General features: G+C 41.3%; 1 protein-coding gene across 4 annotated transcripts in view; it reads right to left on the reverse strand.

The window, feature by feature from the left end:
* Positions 1-21,054, reverse strand: part of KLHL29 (kelch like family member 29) — a 613,218-nt gene that overhangs the window by 185,713 nt on the left and 406,451 nt on the right. For all 4 annotated transcript variants that reach the window (XM_072143641.1, XM_072143640.1, XM_072143638.1 and 1 more), the window contains one exon: positions 4,524-4,671. In XM_072143641.1, coding sequence (XP_071999742.1) covers positions 4,524-4,671 — 148 coding nt within the window. The remainder of the gene's footprint in view (positions 1-4,523; positions 4,672-21,054) is intronic.

The raw sequence follows: 21,054 nt of genomic DNA on the forward strand, positions 1-21,054 counted from the left end.
TGATTTCGTTTTTCAAATTGCCCTGACAGGTTCCTTTTAAGGTGAATAGTCCTTATTCTCATGTTATAACACTTTCATGATTTTGTTTATAAAACTTTTTGCGGCTGCACAATCCCTCCAAACATTACAGAGACCCCAGCTGGGTCTGACGCCCTGAGCTCTGACTTTAAGGTCTCTTCTCTTATCTATCAAATGTTCTGCTGCTATGAAAGGTCTATTGACACCGTGGATTATGTCTGCGAGTGCCTATCACAGATCACAGATCATGGCACTTTCTTCTGTACCTTGGGTACCAGCCTGGTGTACTGTACATCATGCCCTCTCCAACCACTAAGGATTTAAGATTAGTCTTCTGCTGGCACAACTGGATTATTTCTATAAATCAGACTCATTTCAATCCATCTACTGAAGACACAATGGGGCACATTTACTTACCAGATCCCACGTTCCATGTGTTATACTAAGTAGTTCAAGGTGAATTACTTAAAGGGATCCACAATATGGAAAACTGTTTTTTTTTTATTAAATAAGGTGCAATACCAGACACAGCCTACGAGCAATAGAGGCGCTGTTTCTTTAGTTCATGTACTGCAATCTACAAAGGGGCTTCACCCAGTGTTATTGGTATCAGATCAATTATTTATCTAGTTACTGATGGTTTCATGGGGACCACCCCAAATATTGAGCATTGTTGAACCCGACCCTATCCTGTTGATTCAGTAATTTTTTGTGCAAAAAAAGTAAAAATGTGAAGTGAACACATTAACCTGTTCAGGGATTGGCTGAGGACTCCTAAAAGAAACAGGAAGTTGAGTCTAGCGGAAACTTGGGAAGCATCAGAAGAGACGCGGTGAGGGATCGGTGAGGTTAATATCAATTTTTTAATGCTAATTTTTCTAAACCCACTTAAAGGAAATCTACCATCAAAATCCATCCTGATAAACCAGGGACACTTACTCATAGATCCAGGCACCGGGACTGTGGTATCTTCTTATATGTGTTATCCATGGCCTCCTTTCTTCAAAAATCAACTTGCAGGGCTCTAATGGGTATTTCCAGAACCCCTCAGTGCTGTTGCTTCACAGGCTGTTACAATGAACCCCTGCACTTCCTGCTGCTGGATTACACAGGCAGAGAGAGAGAGCACGGTGCCTGAATCTATGGTTTATCATGCAGGATATAGATGGTAGATTTCCTTTAAAAGTTATACAATTTTCCAATATACTTTCCGTAACAATTCGGTTGCTAGTTTTCTAGATCTCTGCTTCCTGTCATTCTATAGGAAGCTTCATTGTTTACTTCCTGTGGATAAACGCCGGTCCCTGCATGGCTCGTGGTATCCCTTGTCATATGATATCACACAGGTGCACGGCTTGTTATATTCCTGCTTATGAGATGTCCTACAGGTGCACGGCCTATTATATCCCTTGTTTTGTGATGTGGCACAGATGATATCACATGACCAGGGATATAAGAGCTGTGCACCTGTGTGACATCACATGACCGGGGATATAACGAGCCGTGTACCTGTGTGACATTACATGACCAGGGATATAACAAGCCGTGCACCTGTGTGACATCACATGACCAGGGATATAAGAGCTGTGCACCTGTGTGACATCACATGACCGGGGATATAACGAGCCGTGTACCTGTGTGACATTACATGACCAGGGATATAACGAGCCGTGCACCTGTGTAACATGACATGTCGGGGGATATAATGAGTCGTGCTCCTGTGTGACATGACGTGAGCGGGGATATAACAAACCGTGCACCTGTGTGACATCACATGACTACAGATATAATGAGTCATGCTCCTGTGTGACATCACATGACCAGGGATATAACGAGCTGTGCCCCTGTACGACATCACATGACCAGGGATATAACGAGCCATGCTCCTGTGTGACATCACATGACCAGAGATATAATGAGCCGTGCTCCTGTGTGACATCACATGACCAGGGATATAATGAGCCGTGCTCCTGTGTGACATCACATGACCAGGGATATAACGAGCTGTGAACTTGGGTGACATCACATGACCAGAGATATAACGAGCCGTGCACCTGTGTGACATCACATAACCAGGGATATAACGAGCCGTGCTCCTGTGTGACATCACATGACCAGGGATATAACGAGCTGTGCCCCTGTACGACATCACATGACCAGGGATATAACAAGCCGTGCTCCTGTGTGACATCACATGACCAGGGATATAATGAGCCGTGCTCCTGTGTGACATCACATGACCAGGGATATAACGAGCTGTGAACTTGGGTGACATCACATGACCAGGGATATAACGAACCGTGTACCTGTGTGACATCACATGACCAGGGACCGATGTGTATCTACAGGAAGTGAACAATGAGCTTCCTGTAACAGGACAGCAAGCAGAGATCTAGAAAACCGTGAGGAATTGATACAGAAAGTATATTGGAAAATTGTAGAACTTTTCATTACACAAACAATACCTATTATTTTCTGTAAGTGGACGACCCTTTCAAGTTTTACTGCAATTCCCATGAAGTAAAATTCAGGGTACCTGTAGATAGATATATGGGTTCTGCCTGTAATCCGGGAGATTTCTGGCTGCGTCTGACAGTATATGGAGCTTTAATTAGAAAAAGAATCAAATTTTGGGAGCAAATATGGGAAGGGGACACTCCGGGAGATGAAGCGTCTGCAGGGTGACAGAGGAATGACACAAAGCCAGGTCCCTGCGAGAGGGAATCTACGGAATAACAGCCGCTCCCTGCTCATTACTCCGGATTTATGTCCTAGGACTTGATGTATTCTACAAACACATCTCTCCCGAAAACCGAGCAGAGAACACATAGTACCTCCACCCCCTCCCACCCGGATGCCAGCCAGGCTCATGGTCATGTCACTCATCATCACCGCGCTGCTATTTCAGGGAAAGCCTCAGCCAGCGACAGCAATGGAGCGCTCATTAATAATGCACCAATTACCATAACGACTCGCCTATATAATTATATACTGCATGCCCACTGCACCGGGAGATACACAACCGTGATCCCCAAGCATGAATAGCAATTCCATAACTGTGATACCTCTGCAAAGACAGCAAGGACTATAAATATCTGTACAGCACTGTGGAATATGATGGGGCTACATAAAAAAAGTCCAATTTGTGATTGCATATATAAAATTGTACTTGGCAATCGCTTACATAACAATTCCCTAATGTCATTTCATCAGGGGACATTTTACAGTTGCAGCAGGAGCACAAATGTTGTAAAGAATGTTGGAGACCTTATAGAATGTTATCGGTTATTCCAACATAACATGTTGCTAAACTAGCAATTCCATAATATTAAGCATACACAGTTTTTAGTAGAATAGGACAGATTTTAGAAGAGATCTAAGAGAGACTAGAAGTCCTAGTTTTGATGTAATATATCACACTCAACTTGCCAATTGCTTAAATGGCAATTTCAGAGTGTGATATTATCATGGGAATATTACAATTGCAAAGGTAGCACAAATATTTAATAGGTAATTAGTCCTGGGTCATAAAGTTTAGAAATTGTAGATCTTATACTATGTTATAGGTTATTCCAAAATAATGTTACTAATCTAGCAATTCCATAATGTTAATCATACACAGTTTAACTATAGTGGGACAGGTTTTAGAAGAAACTTAATGTTGCTTTGAAATTCTAGAGATTTAGAAGTCCTAGATTTGATGTAGTAAATCACATAGAACTTGGCAATTACTTACATGGCAACTCCATAATGTATTATTATCATGGGAATTTTATAGTTGCAAAGGTAGCACACATATTTAAGGGGCTGTTATCCTGTGACTTAATTTTTCGAAATAGTTATTTTATAAAATTAATACAACTAACTATTACATAATACTAATGGGACAGAAGGGCTCAGGGAAGGGGTGGAGGAGTGTTTCCAGAGCCCCTCTGTGCTGCAGGCTGTTACACTGTATAGGAGCACTCCCCCTCCCAATGGTTGAGATTATATCAGGCAGATGGTGTGTGGAGGGGCTGCAGGAGCAAGGGGATAGAGAAACAGTGTAACAGCCAGTGAAGCTATAGCACTCCTCCTGCATATTAGCATAATTATAAAAGTTGATTTTTGAAGGAAGGAGGCCATGGATAACAAATATAAGAACATTACCACAGTCTCGGTGCCCGGATCTATGAGTAATGTCCCTGGTTTATCATGATGGATTTTTATGGTAGATTTCCTTGAATTTTTTTTTACATTTTTTTAAGAAAAAACAAATAATAATGCCTGGAAACCATCAAAAAGTAGGGTATATTAATCCCCGCTATAATAATGCTGCCAAATCTGACAACGGCCATGGACAATTTAAGGGTAACATAGCGGGGCCATTCTCAGCAATACACAATTTCGTACTCAAAATCAAAATATTTTAAAAATCGGGATCAGGTAACGGCATCTTGTTGACGGTTTCCAAACATTCCAAAACGTTTCATTCTGCACAGAACAAAACTGGATTTGTGTCTTACCTGGGTTTTCTCCTTTCCTCATCTGCTTAGACGGAGGCTCCTCGGTGTCCCATGGGGTGGACTGGTTGATAGGAGTCTGGCCCCACCTCACGCTGGTGGCAAGCAGTTGCCCCTGAGACTGTTTCTCAGCCTTGGACAGCACAGGCGTCTGAAAAATCAAAGAGTCATTTGATTAACTCAGAGGAAAGCAATAACATCACTGAAACATACCGTAACCAAAAAAACTATGAAACAATTTAAAAAGTTGTTGTTCTCTGTTATCAGTCATTTCTGATTGGAAACCCAATGCATAAGCAGAAATCCAACCAGTATCTATAGGTGGAAAGACAGCTCGGCTTCTATAGGTCCTGAAAATGGTGCAAATAATGATGCAATAATTTTTTTGTATACAGTGACTAAGCAGATCTATGTGTCTCCATGGTTACAGACTACAAACAAACATTGTGTGTAGTCTGATCTCACAGTCACATGTTACTTTTTTCTCTCTTTGTGCATTACAGCTAACCTCAGAATCCAACCAAGCATGCCGTTATGTTAGGTCATGAAAATTTGTAATTTTACTAAACACGTTCAATATATATTTTGCATCATCAGGAATGGAGGGGGTAAAATGTTAAGGGCCCTTAAAAATTGGTGATAAGTAGCTACAAAGAGCATCTCCCCGTGGAGGACCTCATATGTCCATCCATTAAATTGGCAGTCAATTGACTTTGATAGGCATGGTGTAATTCCTTCTCTATACTGTGGTGGTGCTGCAGGGAAACTAAACACTGGATGCCAAGTTCCCCACCGATTATCGTAGAGCATAGAGAGTGTCGTCTATTTCCAGACCCTTCTAGCAAAAATTAAATTAAGTGAAAGAAGTCCATAAATTCATCGTGTGAAAGAAGGTCCATAGGCCCCACCCTGGTTAATTAGATGGTCAATGGGCAAGGAGACATAAAAAGGACATAATGTAACAAGTACTACATTTTTGGCCTTTACCATCTTCAGTAACATAAGGAAGCCGTACAACATTCACAGCTCATTCCTTAGGTAAGTTCTTGGTCAGAATTCACAGCGGTACGTCCCCTATGTCGACAAAAGAATTCATCATAAAGTCCTATCAAACTGTAGCCACCACTAGGTGGAGCTAAGGAGCTTACTGCATACTGAATTCTCATTCATTTCAATGTATGAACAGTATACCATAAGCTCTTTAGCTCCACCTTATTGTATATTATGATTTTACTCTGGGAATTTGACACTTTGTATCCGATAAATTAATCTCTGAATTCTTTTAAGATTTGAATCTATTTGAAATTTTTTTTTTTTTCCTTTAAATACTCTTTGCTGCTTTAAGCATTCCCCGCTCATTGCCATTTTTTGATCACATCTTACTGCATATATATATATATATATATATATATATATATGTAATGGGGGAGCCCCGTGCACAGGCTGCAGTATATTGGGTGGTCCCAGGCCAGGGCTGTATATATATCTACATAGGATTCTGGAAATACCGGAGATGATTAGGAGGCAGAACTGTCCACAACAGCTACAGGAATAACAAAAAAGTGGATTTAGCAGATGCTGCTTTCTTACTCTGTGTTTCCAGGCAAGCGATTAAACATTGTGACGAGACCCTGGCCCAGTAGTCAGCCCTCACCTGCCAATCCCAAATACAGAAGCCAAAAATCCTTCAATGAGAAACACATTGCGTTAAAGTAACGTATGAGCAAAACAGAGGGAGATGTAACAGCCGCCAAACAGGGATGTGATACACAGCGTAATAATGTGTGATAACCACCAGTCACCCGCTAATACAGGAAGAGCACCCAACCTCCTACTAAGGGGATACACTGCCCATTCTGGTGCTGAAAGGTGTGAATACTGTCACATGTAACACATTGGGGCAGATTTACTTACCCGGTCCATTCGCGATCCAGTGGCACGTTCTCTGCAGTGGATTCGGGTCTTCCGGCGATTTCACTAAGGCAGTTCCTCCGACGTCCACCAGGTGTCGCTGCTGCACCGAAGTCCGCCGGAGTTCACGATCCTATTCTTAGTGAAGGTTTTTTAAATGCGGCGGTTTCTCCGAATCCGTTGGGTTTTCGTTCGGCCACGTCCCCCAATTTCCGTCGCGTGCATGCCGGTGTCGATGCGGCACAATCCGATTGCGGAAAACGTGTCGGGAAAACGCGAATCGGGCCCTTAGTAAATGACCCCCATTATCACTAACATACAAGTGCAGAGTGACTACATATCTATCTATTTATCTACTTATCTATGTCTTATCTATCTATCTCATATATATATCGAACATATCTATCTATCTATCTCCTATCTATCTCATATCTATCTATCTATCTATCTATCTATCTATCTATCTTCTATCTATCTCATATCTATCTATCTATCTATCTATCTATCTATCTATCTATCTATCTATCTATCTCATATCTATCCATTCATCCCATATCTATGTTTCTATCTATCTATCTATCTATCTACAGAATCTTCCTCTATGTTTCCATTCACACACACATTTCCAGTTCATTTCCAGCCTGTACATGATCACACTAATGAGTCTGATGAATATCTGGGTGATGGTCACGGTATAGCGCTCTGCACAGCATTGATTGAAAGGATAGTTTGTTTTTCTGCTTGAAATATCCGGAGGGATTTCATTACAATCAGATTGTCAGGGTAGATGGATAATGTTTGCAGCGTATAATCAGAGGCCACATATGAAATCAATGAGGCTCTGGACTGGATAATGTGTTAAAGGACAATGAGTGAGAGTCAGATAGAGGAGGCCTGTAGCGGGTGACATTACCACGTGCCCTGTCCTCCCCTTTAATGATCTATTGTACCATTTACATCCACATAACTGGGTTACTCATGTTGTGATGCTTCAGGGCTTCACATTTGCAGGTTAATATTTTCATTCTGGATAATTTCTATATTTTCTCTTGATGGGAGAAAATTATTAATAGCACAATAAATTCCAGCCCAGGGTCATTATAGTTCCACAGAAAAGCTAGAAACTCAAAGCTACATACTGTACGCTGTAAAACGCCCCTTTAAATTTTCTTTATTTGGACAGTTGATTAGCTTTATTTGAATTCAAATTTATCGGACATTTTAAACCGCCACATCGGTTTTATGAATGAATATGTCCCTTTAAACGCTGGTATCTGCAGATTCTAGAAGCTGTGAGATACTGGGGCAGATTCGTGTCTTCCAGCGATTCACTAAGGTAGTGCGCCCGATGTCCACCAGGTGTCGCTGCTGCGCTGAAGTCCGTTGGAGTTCACTGGAGTTCACCATCCTATCCTGGGTGCAGGTAAGTCCGTGTCGAGCGGCACATTTTTTTTTTAAATACAGCGTTTTTTCCGAATCCATTGGGTTTTCCGATGGCCACGCCCCTGATTTTCGTCGCGTGCATGCCAGCGTGCGCCAAAAACCTGGGGCAATTCGGCGCAAATCGGTAATTTCCAGGAAACGGAAATCTGGGTACACCTTCCCTTTCATGACAACGTCCGTACTCTCGGTATCTTAGTATCACTGTATAGGCCCCATCGCCATTTCTCTCTATACAGTTTTACAAGAACGGATAACATATCTGGGAGACGCAGGTCACAAAAGACTTACAGAGCGGAGGCGAGAAATCCAGTATCATGTTAATAAGAGGCTCATTTATAATACATAACTCAGCCTCATAAAACGCATCACATTTATTGACTTCCCCCTCAGTTTCTCGGACTAGAAAATATGAAGACAAGACTCTTACTTATTATGAAATCTCCATGACTCTGGCAGGTTGTCAATAAGTTTGAGGCCTGGTATTTTTTCTATAATTGACACCGGTGCCTTGAAGGTAACCTCTGAATGGAAGAGGTAACAAAGGAGATTATTTAAACATCACAGCGTGCGGTGGCGGCTGGCAGCTACATAGATGCCGCTAGTCGTCTCTTTGCCCCGTTTTGTGGCGGTATCTCTGGAGATATTATTATTGACTGAATACATCAACAGAAAAATACATATATATTTATAATGACCCCGGAGTAACGGTGATTACTTTATACCGCCACATAGTACGCTGCAATATTTTACTGACAAACAAGAAGACTAATGCATAAGTCATGTCCTGTTGTTCTCCAAGATATAATGGCTCAGTGCTTGTAGAGATAAAACCTGAATATATCTTACTACTTACAGTGTTTGCAGAGAATGTCATAGAGAAGCAGCCGTTTTGGCAAACTGCCCTTTCTGGGACCAATTTTGGTAGGTACTCAGATGCTCTGATCCAATCTTCTGACCATCACAATTTGACCCTGGTCTCATTTTACCCTTCTTCGAGCACATACATTTCATGAACTGACCCTATAGGAGAACTTAGCTTACGCCTACCATCGTGGAGGCATCTCAAATTGGACCTTGTCAAAGTTGCTTAGTTCCTTCCAGTGGTCCATATTTTTTAACACATTTTCCAACACATGAGCTGATTTTGTGGAAGGAGAACATCACACGGCCTTCCATTTTGGAGATGTTCTGACCCAGTCTAACTATAACAATTTGAGTCTTGTTAAAGTTCCTTATATACCTACGCTTGCTCATTTACAACACTTCTAATATATCAAATCTACAAATGGATCTCGTACTGGAACATCACACAAGGTCTTCTGTTATGGAGATACTTTGACTTAGTCTAGCCATAAAAATTTGGCCATTGTCAGAGTCGATGAAAGCCTTATACTTTCCCATTTTTGCCACTTTCAATACATCAGACTAGAAAGCTAGCTCTTATAACCGGCCTTTTTGGTCATACCCACCAAAGTCTGTCATTTGGAAACACTTTAAACAAGTTCAACCATCACAGTTTTTCCCTCGTTGAAGTTACTCAGATCCCCATGTTTATTGCATTTGCAAAATTCCAACACATCAGCTCTTATATATGGTCTGCCATTTGCAGTCATTCTAACTCTGTTTTCCAACCATCACAAATTCAGCCTACAGTCACTAAGGTCCATCTGCTTACTCATATTTTGTGCTTCCAGACATGTTCCACAAGGTCTGCTGCTTTGGAGATGCTCTGCACTATGTTGCCTAGATTTTTCCATTGTCCAAATTTTCATTTTTAACATATTAACTCCAAGAACTGACCTTGCAGATGGAAGAAATACTACCAAGGACTCAATATTGGCGAAGCTCTGCCCCAGTCTTCTAGCTATCCCAATTTTACACTTGGAAATGTTGCCCCAATCTTTATGCTTTTTATCCTTTCACCATGCTAACATGTTACCGTCAAGAACTCTTCTAGTAGAGCTGGGAACTCCACTTAGGCTCTGACTCTTTTCTAGCAATCACAATTTGGTCTTTGCTAAGGTTAATGAGATACTTCTATTTGCTAATTTTTTTCCGCCCCACCACATCAACCCCAAGAACTGACCTTGTCTGCCAAAGCCAATTTGGAGATGCTCTAACCCAACCTTTTATCCATTACAATCTGCCATCAGTCTGAAAAATTCCAACTCCAAAACATCAACTTGAAGCACTGACCTTGTTGGGTCTGACTCCGACAATTGGCCTTGTGGGATAACCTCCAAGGTTGCCCATTTTGGAGAAGCTTTCACACTGACAACTAGTCATGGCAAGGTAACCACTCACTCCGTTCCTTCCACATGCCCATTTTTCCCACTACCAGCACATCAACTCCAAGACTTGTATGATCACTCGCTTCTTGACTGGTGATCATGTGATCACCACCATATTACATCTGTCTGGATCGCAGTAAAGTGCTTCACTCACTGAGTTGTGTTGGTGAACAAAGACCCTCAAACAGCTTGATGACAAACACAGCACCACCACCTCTACACATCAAGCTCGCCTTCTAAGCGTCTCGGTTGAGGCGTTGTGTCTCAGTCTCAGCAGAGGTAGACTGCAACTTTTCTTTCTGTTTTTGAATAACATCAAAGGATGTTTTCTTCAGCGAGACATGTCACATCCAGATGTCGTGTGTATTCAAGCAACGTCAATGCCTTTTATTAAAGAGTGTTAGGAACCCACCAGGGCAGCGCATGGTATCGCCCGCAACGCTGGTATAACGTGCCGGGCATTGTGCTGGAGTGAGATGGAGAAAATAAACTACATGAAAAGGCTGTCAGGAAACACTTGTTCTTCTTCTTTCCCCTTCAAGTTCATCAAAGACACGTAGCCCGGGGCACAGAACACAAAAGTAAATAACACAGAACTTTAAGGAACCTTGTGCCCTGCGCTCACGTCACTCACACGTCTGCCAAGACCTTAGTCAAGACTTCAGTTATATATACGTTATGTATGGTGGAGGAGGTGAACCGTCTGTGCTGAGAATTCTGGGTAGAATGAAATTTAACTCTATGATGATCACTATAGAGGGGGAACACTGTAACACAGGGGCAGATTCTAAGTCTACACAAGTCTATTTTTATTTATTGGTTTAACATTTACTGTCTGTATACAATACCAGGGTGGAAAAGGAAGGGGTCCCTTCTGTTGGCTTTCCGTTCTGTAGTTTAAAGGGGTTGTCAAAGATCCTATGAAAGATATATATGTGGCCAATGGGGGACTACTTATAAAAATAAAGTTGTACTTACCTCCGCAGTCCCTCACAGTGTTCCGCCCCGCCACCGTCTCCGGTATGTGCACCTGAAAGCTGCGCTGTGATCAGTTTCTGACCCGCGAAAGTGGCTGGCCATGCCCACCCGTCCCCACATCTCAGCATATCGGGTGGGCTTGGCTAGCCATCTCGGCTGGAAGCTGTTCACAACGCAGCTTCTTTGCCCCAATAAACAAACAGGGGCACGGACCTGAGAGACAACGGTGCGGGACACTGGAAATGACCGCGGAGGTAACTATGCATTTTGTATTTTTCATAGGGTCTTGGACAACCCCTTTAAAGACCTTTGAAGGATATTTAAAGGGTTTGTAAGTGCTCTCACATACATGTGTGTCAAGAGCTGGCACACATGTATCATGATTGTATGATGTATGAGACTTCAATTTCTGAAGGACAGTATCAAATGTGGTGGGGGGAGGAGGGTTTAGGAGGTCGTTGGCATCCTGGAAGGCTTAGGTCCCAGGCTGCTGCCCCAAGCCACCTATATTGTGATCTGCTACTTGTGTAAGATATGACATAATCAGAATATATATTATTATTTTCAGTATTTTAATGCAGTTCACCAGTTCTTCTTCCTTTAGTCACTTTTGACTACCCACTGCATACCAAGAACACCCCACAAGATCTGACATTATGGAGGTACACTGACTCCCTCATCTACTGTATTCACCACAATTTGGTCCTTGTCATAGCCCCTCAGATGCTTGTTCCTCTATGTAACAAAATTCTAGTTATTTTAAGGAGAACATGCAACTGTCCTGCCATTCAATTTGGGGTTTCTTTCTTTAAAATCCATCCACCTGCTCACAAGATACGCCCCTCAGAAGGATACATGTGAAAAGCCCTTGCAAGCCAAGGGGCAGCAACATTTGTTCTTGGGGGTGTGTCTCTTTGCTGTATGACAACAGTTACCTCCCCCTTGGCTAGTATGAGGGGGCCATATTTTTTGAAAAGGTGAACAGATTTTAAAGAAACACCAAACTTATCAGGGGTGCAACGGAAATCAGTATTGTCTGCTGGTGACACATGACATTCATTAGGAAAGTTTACTATAGATGGTTAAGAGGATTTGTATGGACTCAGACTCTTGTCCTTGTCGGGAGCCACTGACGCTATGCAGTATAGGTGCATACCAAGATTAAAGAGGAGCATGGTAGTTGGGTGATTATCTTGCTCAGGCTACAATTTCTCAGACCAGTGTTTGGCACTGGTCTAGTATAGTTTAAGTAAAAGGGTTGTCTAGTCTTATACCATTAGACTCCCCAAATCTCGGTCTACTTTTGCTGCCTAGGCAACAAGCCCTAAAAGAACTTTACACATGTTATAAACTGATTCAAGCATCTTATATTAATCATAATTGTCAGTTAAAACTGTCACCTTTGACCCTGAGGTCATAGGTTAGATTCAAGAAAGGCGAACTCACATTTATTAACTTCTTATATGGACACTAAAATCCCATCCCAGACCCTGACCACCCACTTTGGGAAGGGCTTTGTGAAACATTCCGCATTCTTAGCTCGGAACATGCCTCGATTTTCTAGGACAGAACCCAAACTAGTGAATATTTTGGTAAATTTGGTGAAGTTTATGAACAAATTACGTATAAGGGAGATTAGACAAGGGATAGGAACTGATGTCAATGGGACAGCCCCCTAATATCATGAATTTGGGTGCTCTATCCTGTTCCGCCCATCTCTTTGGACCCCTGCATTGACTAGACAGGGCTATACCGAAACATATTTTTTTTCTGTGCTTAGAAACGCTCACATTAATGGGCTGCACATAAATATTCAGATGGGAGAGCGGCACATAAATATGCCTTATGTGGGAGTTCTTTCCCCTAAGTTGACAGCACGGCTATTAATGTGACTCAAATATTACAGAACACACAAGCATGTAAATGTCATAAATTATCTGCAGCAACACTTGTTTTCATTGGAAAATACTGCCATTTGCAGCGACTTGGGGCAAACAGGATATGAATGTGTAATTTCTAATCCTGCCCCATCGGGCGCCATCATTCACCGACGCCTATGGGATCAAAAATGTTAAATACAGCCCTGCATACATTACCAGACGCCCAATACATCACATTATCCCGCAATGTAATAATCATACACCCAGCGCTGATAATAAAAGCTGTGACATTGTGATATAATAAAAATACAAATTATAATAGAAACAATTGAAAGAAAATCGGATTTAGCGATTAGATATACTTGACAACGGGAATAATAAGACGCCCGAGCAACAATGTTACATAAAGTTGTGTCACACAATTCTCCACTATCTGCATAGAAACTAGCGAGGACTTAATTGGATTCTCTATTACAAGCTGAAACGTTCTTCTTTTCCCCTTCAACTCTGCCAAAAACTGGCAAGGCCTGTTCTTATCTCAGCGGGACGGTGACCTTGACATGTGCCGTCACGTTGGCAGGCTGGAATTATGGATAATTTAAGTCACAATTGTCGTTGCATTACAAGAAGCTCTGTTTCCCAGGAACTATTTTAATCGGGCGTAGTTATACATTTACATAAGCTTCGCCGCGCCTGGTACAGAAATATCACCTAGTAATAAACCTGACAATCCTTCCCGAAATCGGGGATATCACTGAGATCTGCAAAAGTTGGGGTGAATTTCCTGGTGTCCCTGGAATACACCGATTTATAGGAGGATCATTTTATAGCATAATCCCAAATGCTGGTCCTAAAGGTGCAGCAGGGATTACTGCCCCCTATCCCAATCTTTTTAGGGGTTGAAGTGGAACTTCCTTCTGGTTGTTTCCCCATCATGATTTTGGATTTAAAGGGGACTACTTTGTCCTTATTTTGAAAAAGGGTAGAGCACCCGAAACGCGTCGATATTGGACTACCAATTAGGTACTTTTACCGTTTTTTCATGTTTTATGCATGTTTTTAAATAAATTCATTGCTATTATATTACATAGTCTCACTGGTATTTTGGAATAATTTTGGGTATCAGTACTGTTAGCGCCCCAGGTGTGCTCCCTATTTTTGTAATTTGTACACTGTGTCTTCAAGGTAAAAGGGCACTTTTGTGTAAAAATCGAGAAAACTAATCCAATACCTCTTACAGGGTTTGGCAATTTTACCTCATGTGTTTTGTAATGTGTGGGGTGAAGTGGGTGGGGCAATTTACCAATAGACATCTATCTATTAAAAGTTGCGATATGTACAGTAAAACCTTATCACAGTATTCGTGAATATAAGATCAAGGTCCTGGCAGGGCGATTGCTCGTGGACAGAGAAAGATCACATGACCCTCCATCTGCGGCCATTCTATGGACAGGAATCTCTGGCTGATGAGGTAAAAGACAGGAGGCTTCACTTTACATATCAAGAAAGCGGAGCAGTACTATTACTAGATGTATATTGGTAAATTACCTCATATCCCCTCTCCCCCCCCCCACACTTACACACATTACAAAATACATGAGGTAAAGTGGTCAAACCCTTTAAGGGGTGCCTATAGGTCTAGTGGCATCTCTCTCTTGTCTCGCTGGATTAAGCTCCATTGCAATTCAGGGACTGGCTCATTGTATGGGATGTCATCTTATCCGCTCAACTAAAATCCTGAGAGACCAGACAACAACCAAAAGAACTGCAGGAAAGGGAGGGGGGTGAGGACCCCCTTTAAAGGGAATTGACCACCTCCCTAAGCATAATAATCTGTTGGCAGCATGATGTGGAGAAATGCTCTATGAAATTGCTTTATTATCGCTGTCTATAATGGCGCCTCTGAGAAATCCCCAATATCATCCATATGTAAATGAGGCAGTTGGTGCACTAACTGCCTTGCCTGGATCACTGTCCACGCTCTCAGATAAATTAGAGACTTCTCTTGTGAGAAGCATGGGACGACTCAGGAAGGAAGTGATTAAGGAGGGAGCAGAAGAGCTTTGAGTACTGAGGACACACCAGGGGTGCACCAACTGTCTCATTACCATATGGATTCAAACAGGAATATTTTAGAAATGGCAAAAAGGACAGAAATTATAAAGCTATGTTGGTAATCACATTTCATTCCTCTACAAAATGCTGGCAACAGGCTTTGTGGAGGTTGTAGGCTCCATTTAAGGCTTCAAATAATGGTTATGACAGCAGCAGAAGAGGAGTGTGCTATTTTGTATGGAAGTAGTGACCTGTTCCCTTACCGGATAATGTTAGGGTAGGACAGGTGCAGTGACATAAATTTAGAAAGCATACAATAGCAAGAAGCCAATCACCAATAGCCGAGACAGCAGCAGGAGAAGATTATGTTTATCCTGTGTGAGGCAGTGACTTGTTCATTTAGATGATGATGTTATTGAGGGCAAAGAAGTGTCCTACACTACAATAGACAGTAATGGTGACGGCAGCAGGAGAAGAATTTGTTTATCCTGTGTGAGGCAGTGACTTGTGCACTTGTCTGATCATGTTATTGAGGGCAAAGAAGTGTCCCACAGGGGCAGTGACAAAACAGTAAAAATAAGAAGGGATGTAATAGCTAGAATACAATAGACAGCAAAGGTGACGGCAGCAGAAAAAGATTATGTGTATCCTGGGTGAGGCAGTGACTTGTTCACTTATCTGATGATGTTATTGACGGCAAAGCTGTGTTTCACAGGGGCAGTGACAAAACTGTGAAAATAAGAAATGTAATAGCTAAATACAATAGACAGTAATGGTGACGACAGCAGGAGAAGAGTATGTTTATCCTGTGTGAGGCAGTGACTTGTGCACTTATTTGATGTTATTGAGGGCAAAGTTGTGTCCCACAGGGGCAGTGACAAAACAGTGAAAATAAGCAGAGATGTAATAGCTAGAATACAATAGACAGCAATGGTGACGGCAGCAGGAGAAGAGTATATTTATCCTGTATGAGGCAGTGACTTGTGCACTTATGTGATGATGTTATTGAGGGCAAAGCTGTGTCTCACAGGGGTAGTAACCAAACTGAAAATAAGAGATGTAATAGCTAGAATACAATAGACAGTAATGGTGACGACAGCAGGAGAAGAGTATGTTTATCCTGTGTGAGGCAGTGACTTGTTCACTTATTTGATGATGTTATTGAGGGCAAAGCTGTGTCTCACAGAGGCAGTGACAAAACTGTGAAAATAAGCAGAGATGTAATAGCTAGAATACAATAGACAGCAATGGTGACGACAGCAGGAGAAGAGTATGTTTATCCTGTGTGAGGCAGTGACTTGTGCACTTATCTGATGATGTTATCAAGAACAAAGCTGTGTCCCACACATATAGCGATTAGCAGCAATGTAATACACAGAAGGCAATCGACCAGCAGCAGGAGATGAGTATGTTTATCATGTCCTAGATAGTGACCTGTTAACCTTCCAATTACCACATCTCTCTTCTGAAGATTCCTAAAGAATACAAACCCTAGACAACTCTGACCTTTATGATAAATTGAGACCCTACTGTATAAAAGACACCTCATATACATGTCGAAATATATCCATCTTTCTAAGGATATGTAAATAACATCTGCCACATTGCCAGAAAGATGAAAATATATACAGTATATACCATGTAAATTGGATTCCAGGTGGCATCATTAGCCTTGGAACTGAATAAAATCAAACGTCAGGTTCCACATTTAATATTACATTAGTGCCCAAATTTCTATTTCTAATGCATGTTCAGAGCAGTAAACAGGCGGGCCGGGAATGAGAGCAGGAGGATATATTAGATCAGTCAGAGATTAATAACTGTAGCCATTCTCATTATATGAACAGCTGAGGCTCCAACGTCACACTGAGACATAACTGCTGCTCCACACTTCTACACTAACAACAATGGGAAACCTATGGAAGCGAGCAATTCATTACATGGCCGGCACCGCACATACAGGCAGAGCTCGATTAGTTATTCATTTGCTATAGTATGTTAGGACAAGTCCGCAGAGACACTGCAGAAAACCTCAACAGATTTATTCACCAAGTATTGACAATGCTCATAGGCTCCAGCAAAGAGCTCGGATATATGGGCGCAATTCAATATAATATTATACTGTGCTCAATCCAGTGGGGTAAAACAACAACTAAAGATGTATTATTACTCAGGGGCGGAGAAATGAAAATGGTTGGATTTTATTTAAAAAAAACCTTTATGAAAAAAATGATATGAATTTAATAGCTTACTACAATAATGCAAAGGAGGCGAATCATACAGAAATTATATTAATTTACTCAGGGGAATATGCAGGGAGGAGCTTCATAGAACAATAGTTTGGCATAGTTTTACTCAGGGGAGGGGCTCCACACAAAAATTTTTGATTGGCTCTGTTAATTCAGGAGAGTATACAGGGGAGGAGCGTCACAGAAAAGTAGTTTACTCACAAAGATATACAGGAAATAAAAATCGTTTGACGGGCTCTGTTTTATTCAGGGGAGGAGCTTCACAGAAAAACAGATTGACCCTGTTTTACTCAGTAGAGGTAAATTTAAAAAAATGGTTATATTGGCTCTGTTTAACTCAGTGGAGCTACAGGGGAGAATTTTCACAAAAAAAAAAAAATAGTTTAATTGGGTCTGTTTTATTCAGAGGAGTATACAGGGGAGGGTCTTTACAGAAAAGTAGTTTGATTAGCCCTGTTATACAGTGGAGGATTTTCAAAGAAAATTTTATTGATTGACTCTGTTTCATTAGGGGAGAAGCTTCATAGAAAAACAGATTGGCTCTGTTTTACTCAGGGGAGGTGCTTCAAAGAAAAATGGTTTGATTGTCTCTGTTTTACTCAGGGGCATATGCAGGGGAGGATCTTCAAAGAAAACTAGTTTGATTGGCTGTGTTATACTCAGAGCAGTACAGAGGGGAGATGCTTTGTGTAGAAAGGGTTAGGTTGGCCCCGTTTTACTCCTAGGAATATACAATGGAAGAGCTTCGAAGAAAAATAGTTTGATTTGCTCTGTTCTGCTCAGGGGATACCAGGGGAGGAGCTGCATTAAAAATAGTTTGAGTTGCTCTTTTTTTTACTCAGGGGCAATAAATGGAAGTATAGTTTCACATAGAAAAAGTTTGATTTTCTTTGTGTGATTCCATTGCTTTATATAATAATAGTTTGTTCTCCTCTTTGTATACCCAAAAACATCAAAAAAGCATAACTTTTTAATTTTCAGTGAGGGGAGACATGTAATAGAGATGTTACGGTAATTTAGCCGTTTCCTTGATGTGAGATGTCAAACGGTGGAGCCTCATAATAAAAAGAGGTGAACCTCACGTAGCAATGGGGCCATTTGATTTGTTCCGGTTTGCTTCATATAGAGGAAGTTTGTGTCCTTTACATTGACCCTAAAAACAATGAGGTGACCTTAATCTGATGACTCCAACCATGATCATTGTTCTACAATTCAAGGGGATCTAACCACAGACAGATCTATTATGACTAGAACTAGCGTTATGCCCAAAATTCAGGAGGCTATTTTTGGGGAGGGTTTAAGGTGGGTTTTTTGGGGGGGGATCTGTAGGTTACAATTTTGAGAAAAAGTTTCTTAAACGGTCATAGACGCTAAGGGAGTTTTTGGAATTGCAGTTATTTTGACTTTTCCGACTTTCTTTGATTTAGTCTCTTTCAATCTCAACAAATCACACGAGCCTCACTGTCTGGACTGGGTAATGAAAAAGTGCCAGATCCAGATATCGACAATAAAGAATGGAGGACATTAAGGGTCACATCCTCGTAAACTTTATAAACAACAACAGAGAGAGACGGACAGAAAGTGACCAATAAAACTAATTTATACTTTTGTCCTCAACATCCAAACTCTTTTATAAGGAGTTCATTGGAGTAAGGCACAAGGCGATGGCGGCTCCTCTCCGGTTTTCAATTACCCCCGTGGTGTTTATGATTGACAGGTTAATGCGGTAATATAGCGCGAGCGCAGAGTTGTCAACCTGCTATCTTTTGTTTTTTAACAGCCATGAAATCCTGTATTGTACTCGGGCTGTAAATTCTAATTCACTCAGCAAAACCCACTCTTTGTTCAGCTGAATATGTGTTTTTAACCATCCATAACCGCAGCGCAAGGTCTGTCGTATTTTACTTCACACCGATATATAACATATGAACCAAAGAGAGGAGAAAAAACATAGTCTACCGAGCAAGTGTGAAATTGAAGTCAACCTTCAGATCACTTTGCTTTTAGCGCATCCTGCAACTTTAACCTTGGACATACCCAACAGTAATTGTGTTATGTAAATAAATTCATAGAAAAACTCAAGGAATAAAAATAGAAAAAACATTGGTAAAGTGACCATAGACTAATAATGACTATAAACTTATCTCCAATTAGCTCTTAAGAGATATTTTTTTCAGTTTAAATATATATATATATATATATATATATATATATATATTATATCATAATGTTCCTATAAAAAAATTATAAATAAATTCACATTTAGGTGTCAGTAGTTGGATTGTTTCCCTACACACACTTACTATATCTCCCAAAAATCACTGTTTCAGTGGGAGAGTATCGGATTATAGAGGGAGGTATCTCCCAAAATAATCTCTTTTCTGGACATAGATAGTGTAGAATGTAATGATGAAGCAGGGAAGACGCTGGCCAAAAAAGAATTGGTAGGAATAGAGGGCTTTTGTATATATAGGGGGAACTGTGGGGTGTTATAGGAGAGAGGGGGGCATTAATAGTTGGGGGGATTTGAATAGTACATCAAAAAACCATCATGATCAACCAGTGACACTTACTCATTGATCCAGGCACCATGACTGTGGTAATCTTCTTATACTTTATTTGCTATCCATGTCCTCCTTCCTTTCTAATATCAACTGTTAAGATTATGCCTGAGCTTGAAGGGCTCTGGTGGCTGTTACCAGAGTGCCTCAGTGATGTAGCTTCAGAGACTGTTAAAATGAGCAGAACATGCCTAACCCTCCCCCAAATGAGACCTCCTCTGCTCATTGTTACAACCTGTGAAGCTACAGCGTGGAGACACCCAGCAAAGTCCTTGAGGCTTATTAGCATAATTTTTAAAGAAAATGTATTTTAGATGGAAGGAGGCCATGGATAACAAATATAAGAAGATTCCAACAGTCACAGTGCATAGATCTATATATAAATGTCCCTGGTTTATCTTGATGGATTTTACAATTTTTTTAAGTATAGAGGGGCATAGTAAGTGGGGAGTCTATGAAGTTGAGGCTGCTTATTTAGTGAGCCATGCTACGGGGTGTAATAAGTGGGGTTCCACATTATGGGGGCATTACACAGTGGAGACCACAGGAAGGGGGCATTCTATAATGTGGGAGTATACAGTTTGTAGCCAAAACACATAGTGGCATTATACAGTATAGGGGACCACATAGGTGGGCATTAGACACTGGGGGCACAGCATGGGGCTCATTATACTCTTGTACCAGCCATAACACCTCAGGACTACATCACAAGGACGCAGAATCAACTGGTTAGCTGCAGCAGGTCCTGTCACCACCAACACTTGTGTGCCAGCCAATGGTGATGGAGAACTGACTAGTGGTGTCATACCGTAACAACGGTAAATAGTGAAGAGTTTTTGTACAGAAAGAGGGCCATAGTATTGTGTATATATAGATATATGTACAACATGGAAAGCAAATAAAAAAGGCACAACTCAGTCTCAGATTTCCAGACGCATTAGAACGATTCCTGCCTCTCAAAGGCCAAGATTTTAATCCCCAGACAGCTGGATCACGACTTGTACTGCCAAGTGTTTCAGGCCGGGTAACACATTCAGCCTGTGACACCAGCGGAGAGATAAATAAAGGTGTATACAAGTCATTGTTTCGGTAAACACATTACTGCGCCGATACATAGGAAGGCATTACCTGACAGACAGCCCCTTCTTGTCTGCCATCGTTTACCG

Source organism: Engystomops pustulosus, chromosome 3 (genome assembly GCF_040894005.1).
Source record: "Engystomops pustulosus chromosome 3, aEngPut4.maternal, whole genome shotgun sequence".
NCBI classification, from domain to species: Eukaryota; Metazoa; Chordata; class Amphibia; order Anura; family Leptodactylidae; genus Engystomops; species Engystomops pustulosus.